The following is a 10,886-nucleotide window of genomic DNA, read 5'->3' as shown; positions in this document are numbered from 1 at the left end:
TTCCTTCCCTCTTCCTATTAATCGTATAACATCTGATTAGGAACCTAGTTGCTGGACCTATGCTATAAACAGGAAGGTCAGAGCGGACAAATCAAACATGCCTCTGGTGCTGCAGACTACAACTGCGCAACTGAAAGGGGAATAGAGCACAGGCTCATTTGAAGGAGTAGGGCTGCGGGTCTCCCACCGGCAGTTGCATTTGCACTGACTCCATGTGAATGATAAATGAGAAAGTCAAACAACCACTTGCTGTGAAGCACCTGCCCTGAAGGCCACTCAGCGTTCAGGTAAGGCAAACGTGTTGTTACCGTGGGGAAGGAATTGGCGAGGAGCCCCCTCTCCTCAAACAAACAAGGATTTAAAAGCCCTGTGAATCAGATTTTAAAGTGAAAAAACAGGAGGACTGGATCTCTTAGTTCACCAGAAATACATTTTTGTGAGGAGTAGGAGTGGTAAGAGAGGCAAGGAAATGTTTCTTTTTGGACAGGTTCATGATTCAATGGAACAGCAGGATGTACTCTGTATGGATCAGATGGGTGAATCAACATGGATAATTAATTCCTTCTCATAACTTAAGGGTTATTTCTTACTCTCAAGGTGAAGAAAGGAGGTGGAAAGTCCTATCATTATTTCCAAACAGCAATCTTTGTCCTCTGATGAAGAGGCAAAAAGTTTTCCCCTTAATAAGTTATCTTCATATGCAACTACTCTGAGAGATCACGTCAGTGTTGATGGAAGAGGTGGTTTGGGGCCAAGAGAAGGCCCAAGGCTTTCCCAGCTAACCACACAAGTTTTGCTTTCAGCTACAGCTGGTGACAACTGAGGAATGGTGGCTGTTGAGCATGTACTTGAGGAAGAACAACCAGTGGCGCAGGGAGTTTTTGCCTGACATAAGATCATGCTCACGTGCAAAGGTGTAAAGATGAGAGAGCTCATCAGTCTTCTTCTGGCTCCATGCTTGGTTTTGGGGGTTAGATCAATTCAAGGTGAGTTTCAGACTCCCTACCTCTATTTTTTTTCTCCTTTTTTTCTATTATTGTTCCTTTTCTTTTAGCCTGGTATTTCTCCATCTTCCCTTTTTTTCTACTTTCATCTTGCTGACAGAAAGAGAAGGACACTTTGTGAGTGTACACATATGTAATTACCAGGGCTATACCAAACACTCCAGATGTGTGCCAATGGGAGAGTTGTGAATGGTATTTAGGCAAGACCCCCAAACTTCATGGACTAGAAGCCTGTTAGTGTATTTACTAACCTGTTGGAGAAGGCCCAGAGGAGGGCCACAAAAATGATCAGAGGCCTATGAGTACAGGCTGAAAGAGTTCGGGTTATTCAGCCTGGAGAAGAGAAGGTTCTGGGGAGACCTTATTGTGGCCTTTCAGTACCCAAAAGGGCCCTATAGGAAATATGAGGACAAGCATTGTAGCAGGGCCTGTTGTGATAGGACAAGGGGTAATGGTTTTAAACTAAAAGAGGGTAGATTTAGACTAGGTATTAGGAAGAATTTTTTTGCAATGAGGGTGGTGAAACACTGGCAAAGGTTGCCCAAAGAGGCGGTAGATGCCTCATCCCTGGAAACACTCAAGATCAGGTTGGACAGGCATCTAAACAACCGGCTAGAGTTGAAGAAGTCCCTGCACATTGCAGGTTGGTTGGACTAGATGAGCTTTAAGTGTCCCTTCCAACCCAAACTATTCTATGATTCTATATTCCTGTCAGGTTTCATCACCCAGCTCCTCACTTCTCTGTCTCTGCTTCTCCAGCACAGTAGCAAAGCTTGTGTTAGTTTTACAATTAGATTACAGGAAGAAATTCTTTACTCTGAGGGTGGTGAGGCACTGGAGCAGGGTGCCAGAGAAGTTGTGGATGCTCCATCCCTGGAATTGTTCAAGGCCAGGTTGGATGGGGCTTTGAGCAACCTAGTCTAGTGGAAGATGTCCCTGCCCATGGCAGGGGGATTGGAACCAGATGATCTTTAATGTCCCTTCCAACTCTAACCATTCTATGATTCTATGATTTCCCACTACCTCCATTTGCCCCACGACAAGCCCCATCTGTCTTCTTACTGTTTCCTCTTTTAGAGACCATCCCAATGCAGACCCTACAGTGTTACAACGACTACGTCTCTCTTACAACTTGCACATGGATGGAGTGTTCAGAGGCTCATGAATTGCTGAATGTGACTCTGAACTTTAACAACAGCTGTGAAATGTAAGTGTGGCTGGTGTTCTGTGAAGGGTCTAAAGGGGCTTGACTTCCTGAACTTAAGAGATGGAGCTGGGTGAAAGGACAGTGGGCCAGGCTTGCAGCCAGCATAGTATCCAGCTTGCAGACACCAGTGTTATGTCCAGGCTAGGGAGAAAGTTGGATCTGTATAGGATAATGAAGAACAGGAAGGAGAACATGCTAATCAAGTTGTTTTCATTATCTTTTCAATCGCTCTCCCCTGCTTTTACTGTGATAGCCCACATACAAAATATGGCAGGATATGTTAATTATTGCACATGAGTGGAGAAGGATGTGTTACACTAGATGCAGTGGTGATAACTAATCAGAATGGCTGAGAAGTCACTTCTTCCTTATGCCAGTATGAGCATAGCTATGTTGAAATAAATTCTGCAAAACAAACTGTGAGAAAAACAGAAGTTGCATGTGTTTGTTTCACTCATTGGGTTTCCTCTCAGAGATACTAGTCTATGTCTTGCACTATCTTTTTGCTACTTCTGCTTCCTTTCAAGAACAGTCAAACTGGAGAATATGAGGGAGAGGAAGGGGCAGAGAAGAAGGAAGAGATAGGGGACAGAGAAAAAGAATAATAGTAGAAGCAGGAGATGGAGGGGTAAACAGCAGAGAGATTGGAAGGTGAGAAGAAAACGTGAAATAAGAATAAGAAGTTATCTTTGTTTTATTTTTGAGACAGAGCTATAGGATTCATTCATGAGTTGACCTGACAGCTGTTGTAGTCAATGGAGAAGGTGCCCTGTACAGTCCCTAGAGTATTGAATCACATTCCAGATGTTAGTAGTTCGCTGTGGTTTGAAGTCTACAAACCACAGAACTGTTCCTGTGGCACAAAGGACTCCACAGGTCTGTGTGGAAATACCATTTTTGTGTAGGAGGACTGCAGTCCCATAGTCCTCATTAAACTTCTGTCCTAACTGCTAGCTGCATTTCTTTGGCTGACCTTCTTTGACTTCTCTAGTGTAAGCATAGCATAACATACACAAGTACACATGTAAACTGGCAACCCTGTTGTTATGGAAGCAACAAGCTTTGCTTGCTAAGGGAAGGTGAGCTAGGAGCCTAGGTTGACAGCAAGGCATTGGCCTCATTGACAATGGCATAATGCCACAGTAACAAGAAAAGCAGAACAGTGAGAGTGACCAGGATCAGCCATCTGTCCAAATCCCCAAGGAAGTCCCTATCCAGTAGCCAGGCTTAAGGTCAAGCTAGGAAGTCAATTCCACGGATCACAAACAACAATGTTTACACCAGGCACAGATATGGCCGTGTCAGGCAAGGGCCTGAAATTAAAAACAGCTTCTGAGTGAAGTTGGGGAAGCCCTCAGTCAGGCTGATTCCATCTTAGCCTTGAGCATGGGTAGCCAAACCCTTTGTGGGGGGAAATGTGAAAGAGGTTGTGTTCAGGGCCCAGACACCTACCAACCCAAGACAGTTATTGTGAGTGCATCTTCCTTTGAGGAAAGGAAGAGAGAATAAAGCAGAAGTGCTCAATAATAGAGAATTTTTTTCATGTCACTTCATGAACTATGGGAGTATGCCAACCTAATGTAGTGGTAAACACTGATTTAGAAACAGAATAAAATAGCATTTAGGGAAGGTTTCAGAAACCACACTTTGGGTCATCTAGCAGCTTCCTATTCAGATAGTCATGCTTTTTTTCTGTGACCTGCAGGTCCCACACAGGTGAAAACCACACTGACTGTCAGAACTTCACAATGCACTGGGTGTGTCACATCCATGGATATCATCAAGAAAACTACAACTTCAAATTTGTCCCGAGACTGCAGACAGAGCTAAATGTCTACTTGTTTCAGAATGGTAAATATGAACCACTAAGTCTTGTCTCTATTCTTGAGTATTTAAAAGATTATCAGATTAATGTATTGAATATCTAATCCTTAAAAGATACATAGGTTAGCCCTTAATCTGAAACGTAAGCAAGAGTGAAGTTAAATGGCTATAAGGCCATACTACAACCTTCAAACTCAGTGCATTCAGGATAGACAAAATTGAGTCTACCTTTAGTGACTACAATGAAAAAAAATAGGGGTAGACCTGCCAGCTAACGGGTGTCTTGGTTGGGACTGGGGGAAGATAACGAAAAAGCCATCTGTTTCAGCACCATGCTGTACATGTATTACAGCATATATGTTCACAAAGTCACTATAAAGCTGCACAACTGCACTGCTCTCCCTACTTTCCACTTCTGTTCATGAATATATTTCCCAGGTCTTGTAAAGTTTGGACTTTGCAGTGAAAAAGAATCATGGATTATTTGGAGCAAACTAGGGAAACTGTAAATATCCAGATTCTGTCATTCAGAGAACATCAGCTAGGAGGTTTCTTCCCCTCTTCATGTTCCTGTCCCCACTATCTCCTCTCATGGGTTGTACCTTCACCTTCCAGTTCAGACACTCCCGCCTCAAAACCTCACAGTCACCTTGATGAGATCAGGAGACTTCTTGCTGACCTGGAAAGCAGCTGATGGAAGCCAAGGGCTGGGCAGTGCCCTGGAGTATGAAGTCACTTACAAGCGGGAGTGGGAATCCTGGAAGGTAAGAGCAGAGGAGACGGGCTGTCCTGGTTTGGGCTGCACCCTTTTGGGCAGTGGAGACCCTGTGGTAAATGTTGTGCAAATGAGTGGCCTTTCTGTTCTCAGGGACTATGAGGAGAAGGCGACAAATGTTGTTTCGGGTGTGGTGGAAGGGGCTCTCTTCCTGTTTGCAAGTGACTTGCCCAGTGAAATACCATTTGCTCTGAACTGAATGCAAAGATCTGTTCTTCTTCACTGAAAAAAAAGCACTGTGCTTGGGTTTTAGTGGCTTCTCTGGTCCGTACAGCGAGTGGAGCACGGAGGTGTCATGGGAGACCCCTGAAGGTAGCGTGGGACGGAGTGGGTCCGTGCAGGTGCGGAGGCACTGGCTGACAAGCCAGACCTTTCCTCTCACTTAGCTTGCTCTCATCTTCTCTGAAGGTGGCCTTCAGCCCAGGAACCTTCGCTGCCTCTTCAATGGTGCAGTTCGTCTGAAGTGCAGCTGGGAAGTGAAGAAAGCCATCACCACCTCTGTCCTCTTTGGCTTGTTCTTCAGGGCCACTCCGGCATCAGCGTACGTGCTCTGCCCGTGGCAGCATGCCTGCACCTCTCCCATGGAGCTTCCGCTCTGTCCCATTCCTTCTGACCTCAGCTCAACCTCTTTTTCTCCCTTCAGAGAAGAAGAGTGCTCTCCTGTGCATGAGAAGCATTTGCCTCATGTCCCGTATGTGGTCCAGAGCTGTGAGATCCCTGTTAGCAACTCCAGCAGTCAGAGCCAGTACTATGTGTCTGTCCGGGCCAAGACGGAGGAGAAACTGATTAAATCCCGTGAGAACAGTGAGTTGCTGTGCTGTGTCTTGCTTCTCCTGTTTGTTTCTTGGAGACATGTGTTGTGTGGACAAGTGGGGCTGAGGACAGTAGTGGTGAGGAGAAGTGGGTGGGAAGAGCAAAATTCCAGGTACTCACTCCAAGAGCACTGGAAGTCTCTAAAATGTGGCTGGACCAGTACACAAACTTCACATATTGCTTTACTGCTTTTCTGTACATGGGGTGTACCATCAAAAGGATGGACCATGGACTTTATGTTCTTGATCAGAAAGTGGCTATTTTTCTGGTAATGTTCTTTTCTTGAGATTCTTAGGTGTTTGGTTTTTTTTTTCTTAATTTAGGTAGAATAAGCTACAGTTCTTGCAGGAGTGTTTTTTTTGTTCCCACACTGAAGAAAACACTTTAGAGATTTTTATTTAACCGTGTACCAAAATAAAATGCATAGAGAGTCTATGATATGAAATGAAATATTGATTACAATCTGCATCAGCAAAGTCAGGCACAAGTTGAGAATTTTCATTAGGATTTCCAGCTCATAACAGAACTAATTTCTGTTAATGAGGGAATAAGCTCTCCTTGAACGCAGTTTGGTTTTGTTTAATTGTTTGTGAGATTCAGGCATTTTCACTGATTCAGTTTATTACACAGTCTCATATGAGCATTGTTAAAGTGAAGTTAACAAAACGTGTAATAGTAGTACAAAACAGGAACGTGATAAGCCAATTATTCTTCCGGAGACGTCATAGCACGGGAAGGTCTACTGATTCTGATAATTTTTGTAGTTCTGCAATTTTAAAAAAAAGCAGAGGAAGCTGCCCTATCCCAAAGGAGCTGAGCTAAGCACTCCTGCAGTGCTCTTGAAACAGAAAACACTGTGCACTTGAGTCCACATAAGTGCCCTTGAAGGTGAGCGTGCTCTGTAGGTAACTTACCAAGAGTATCCATAAGAACTGGGAAAAAACTGAGCATTAGTGGAGTTTACACGCATAAATATATTATACAGGTGCTAAATAAAGAATTACCATAACATCACACTTCAGCAAATTTTTAGAAGAAACAAATGAGTATCAAAAGATGAATAAATCAGTTTGAAAACTCCAGATCTTGGAAGAAAGTTTTCATTTAAATTGCTAATAACTAGTGTTGAAGTGGCTGGTTTATGTCTTCACTACTGATGGCTAACAAGTTCTCAAGCAAATCACACTCATGCTGCAAAGACCATACTTACTGCCAGGTTGAAAAGTCTCTCAAAAACCCTTTTGCCCCATGGCACAGAACTCTAGTATCCACCGGTCTTGCCACTCATGTGCTTCACTCAGAATAACGTTTCTAGTGCTTCCTATGTAAAAAGACACTCTAATTGTCTCCCCACAGCAGCCTTTATCTCCTTGGCAGAACATGCTGTTGATCCATCCATTGATGATCCTGTGCCTATGCTTCTCTTTGAAAGACCATGATGGCACAGCATAACCAAGAACTTCCCTAGGAATGGAGTCAGCAAGTGCACATACTGACAAGGCTTTTGTAAAAATTCTGTAATATGAAGCCTAGAGGATGTTGACAAGTAACTACCACTGGAAAAAAACACACTTAAGAGCCACGTAGTGTGTCTTTCCTTCCAGGTGTCAGATCTCTGACAAGACAGGTGCTTGGGGTCTCAGAGAATCTGAAGAAGTCAGCAGCCATACAGAAGTCAGGCTGAAATGATTTGGGATATAGCTGCAATCTGTGTAGAGAGGTGGTGATACCTTAAAGAAATACCCAGGGTCCAACAGATTGGACTTTTGCAGAACTTTGCTTCAAATCATAGATTCATAAAGTCATGCATAGAACGGAGGACATTTAGTCCAGGCTCCTGTTCAGAGCAGATCATTGAGATGGCACTGTTCAGAGCCTTGTTCAGTAATTTTTAAATATTTCCATGGATAGACGTTTCACCCCCTCTCTGGGTCCCTGTCCCAGTGTTTGACTGGTCTCATGGTAGTGTCCTCCCCCGCCATTATCTTGAGTTGCAACTTGTAGCCATGGTCTCCTGTCCTTTCACTAGGTACCTCTGAGAGGAGTCTGGATCCATCTTCTCTACAACTTCCTGTTAGTTAGTCAAAAATAACAATTAGATACTTCTCAGCCTTTTCTATTTCAGGCTGAACAAGGCCAGTTCCCTCTGCCTCTCCTCATTCATCATGTGATCCAGCCCACTCTGAACATTTTGGTGGTCCCCGTGGACTGCCCTGGTTCACCAATACTTTTTTTGTACTTGTTAGTACATTTTAAAATGTATCTGAAATTGTCTTAATTCTTCACTTATGATACATGGTTGTTAGATTTGGCTGAGGAAGACAGATATGAAAAGCAGTAGCTTTCTCAAGAACTCAGTGAAGCTGGCTGTTACACTTGATTAGCAAGAGAATGTCAGGGAAAAGATGCTCTTGTGAAGTGCTGGTTGAAGCACACTTCTCTTGTATCTTTTGTACTTCAGCTATTATTGAACAACCTAGTGTGGAAAAGGGGAAAAAGACACATAGGAAGGAAAGGAGTATTCAGGAATGTGGTTGTGTTGACGCCTATTCTCAAAACTGTGTTCCAGTCAAGGTGCTACCCCCCAAAAATGTAACAGTGACAATGACAAAAGATCAAGATTATGAGCTGAGATGGACAAAGTATACATTCAATAAAAAATTTATAAAACAGAGATATGAAGCTGTATACTGGAAAACCAGCCAAATGCCAAAGGTAGGTGATGGAATTATGGGTGTCCTGTGAGCAGTATGGGTGGGAAAGTTATTTCTTCTCTTTCATGTTTTCTTCTTTTTATTCCTCAGTTTTCCATAGACATTAAAAATGATGAGCCTTACTACTGCCTGCAGAACCTGGAGCCATCCACATCTTATACCATAAAAATGCGGGCAAGGGTGAATATGCCAAATTATCTCAAGGGGCCTTGGAGTGAATGGAGCGAGGAGTTCACTTGGGAAACGAAGAGTGGTACATTTCAGTTTGGATTCTCTCCTAGGCTCTAAGGGAGTGGTAGAAAAACTAGTCTGTTGTTGAGGAAAAGAACCCTTTCAGGTGGGGATGTGGCAGGTACAATCAACCCAAGTTTCCTTCCAGAGTCCTTCTGTTGTCTGGGTCTGTCCTATTGTTCTCAAAACTGTGGGAGCATGGAAAGCAAAGCTTCATGAAGTCAGTGTTAAGACCAGGGCCTGGAAATGTGTGAGCAAGCTGAGGATAGAGGAGTTTTCACACAGTGGCTTAGAAACAAAAAGTTCTTCCGTTTTAAAAAATGTCTGATAATATTTTTGGCTTCAAGATTTATCAGAAATCTGTGGTGAGTCACTTGATTTTAATGTTCCCGGGCATGTGTGTACACACACATGATCTGTGTATCTCAAGCTTGAGGTACACTGAAACCTAAATGCTGTGAGAATGAAATATGGCCAATGTGAAATCAGATAAATTTGTGGATCAGAACAGAGGTAGGGGTGTTCATGGATGTATTCAGAAACTATAGCAGGCTGAGCTCTCTTGGAGAGGAAAGCTGTCAATGGAAAATAAAAAAGAATCAGTTAAAGAAAACACTAAACCATTTTGGTCAGTAAGCTGTTCAGGCCATGTTTGATCTCCCCCACTTTGGAGGGTTTCCCAACAGTTTGAAGGCCTCATGATCCTGTCCTGTGACATGCCACCTACATTTCCCTGATCTGCTTACAGGAAGAGTGACCCAAGCGCAAAACCTGTTAAGGGAAGCAGCCACTCGGCAGGTGGATACCGATTTCTCTTTTCTCTGTTTCAGTTCTGCCACCAGTCCTTCTCCCGGTGATGCTCCCAGCTCTCATCATCATCTTGCTAATAGTTGCTTATTGCAGCTATAAGTATTTCCTCAGGTAGGCCTGCATTGTGCCTGGGAGGTTTAGCAGCGTGTTGGCCTTGTGGGTGGCATAAAGGCTGAGGCACTTCTTGTCCCCCGTGAGAGAGAGGTCCATGTGGAGATGAGCCTTGGTGTGCAACGGGCAGCCTTGTGTGTGCCTGTGCAAGGGTGTGAGTTGGGTGGTGGCATGCCAGGGCCTTGGTGGTGCCTCGTCGTGCGTGGCAGTGCGGTGTATGGGACGCAGCCTTTTTGGGTTGCAGCCAGGCTGAGAAGCAAATCTTGACAACTCTGTGTTGTTGTTACAGGAAGAAGCAAATGTGGGAGGAAAAGATCCCGAACCCCAGCAAGAGTCTCCTGATCCAGAGCTACCAGGGGGTAAGAGGGAACTGTATCTTGAAGGGTGCTCCTGGAGCAGTACAACGTGAAGTTATTTCAGGGTGAAAAGAAAGAAGGGAGGGGTGTGTTGGGATGTCTGGTTGAGGGGGAGGTGCCAACTCAGGGTCTGGACTGTCAGTGAAAAGACTTCTGTCCTGTCCAGGAGGATTATGGAGCCTGGCTCAGCCTTATGATATCCTTCACTACAGACTTTGGTCTTCTGCCTATTTTCCTACCTTATATCCAGGACCCAAGAGTTAAAAAATAAAACCAGCTCTCCCTTCTGCTGCATCTGGTTGGTTTTGCCATCCCTTGCCTGCAAAATGCCTCCCAGACTCCTCATACATGTAATGTGTTGTCCCTAGATAGACTTCACCTTTCTCTGTTTCTGGCCAGGATGCTCCCTGACTCTCTTCAGTGCCACCTTCTCTCTTCTTGTGGCCAGTAGGTCGAGGGATGTCATTCCCCCCCTCTACTCTGCGCTGGTGAGGCCACAACTGGAATACTGTGTCCAGTTCTGGGCTCCCCAGTTCAAAAGAGACAAGGGACGTGAAGTTATTTCAGGGTGAAAAGAAAGAAGGGAGGGGTGTGTTGGGATGTCTGGTTGAGGGGGAGGTGCCAACTCAGGGTCTGGACTGTCAGTGAAAAGACTTCTGTCCTGTCCAGGAGGATTATGGAGCCTGGCTCAGCCTTATGATATCCTTCACTACAGACTTTGGTCTTCTGCCTATTTTCCTACCTTATATCCAGGACCCGAGAGTTAAAAAATAAAACTAGCTCTCCCTTCTGCTGCATCTGGTCTGTTTTGCCATCCCTTGCCTGCAAAATTCCTCCCAGACTCCTCATACATGTAATGTGTTGTCCCTAGATAGACTTCACCTTTCTCTGTTTCTGGCCAGGATGCTCCCTGACTCTCTTCAGTGCCACCTTCTCTCTTCTTGTGGCCAGTAGGTCGAGGGATGTCATTCCCCCCCTCTACTCTGCGCTGGTGAGGCCACAACTGGAATACTGTGTCCAGTTCTGGGCTCCCCCGTTCAA

General features: G+C 44.5%; 1 protein-coding gene across 1 annotated transcript in view; it reads left to right on the top strand.

Annotated features, from left to right (window-relative positions):
* Positions 1 to 922: 922 nt before the first annotated feature.
* The window catches only part of LOC104283699 (cytokine receptor common subunit beta-like), a 14,990-nt gene continuing 5,026 nt past the window's right edge, over positions 923 to 10,886 (top strand). The window contains 11 exon segments of the mRNA XM_009881909.1: positions 923 to 986; positions 2,082 to 2,211; positions 3,917 to 4,062; positions 4,651 to 4,963; positions 5,064 to 5,137; positions 5,219 to 5,351; positions 5,454 to 5,614; positions 8,193 to 8,338; positions 8,428 to 8,590; positions 9,399 to 9,489; positions 9,779 to 9,848. Coding sequence (XP_009880211.1) covers positions 923 to 986; positions 2,082 to 2,211; positions 3,917 to 4,062; positions 4,651 to 4,963; positions 5,064 to 5,137; positions 5,219 to 5,351; positions 5,454 to 5,614; positions 8,193 to 8,338; positions 8,428 to 8,590; positions 9,399 to 9,489; positions 9,779 to 9,848 — 1,491 coding nt within the window.

This window comes from Charadrius vociferus, unplaced genomic scaffold (assembly GCF_000708025.1).
Source record: "Charadrius vociferus isolate BGI_N301 unplaced genomic scaffold, ASM70802v2 scaffold413, whole genome shotgun sequence".
Lineage (NCBI taxonomy): Eukaryota > Metazoa > Chordata > Aves > Charadriiformes > Charadriidae > Charadrius > Charadrius vociferus.
Note: the sequence above shows the minus strand (reverse complement) of the source record. Positions and strands in the feature narration are given on the sequence as shown.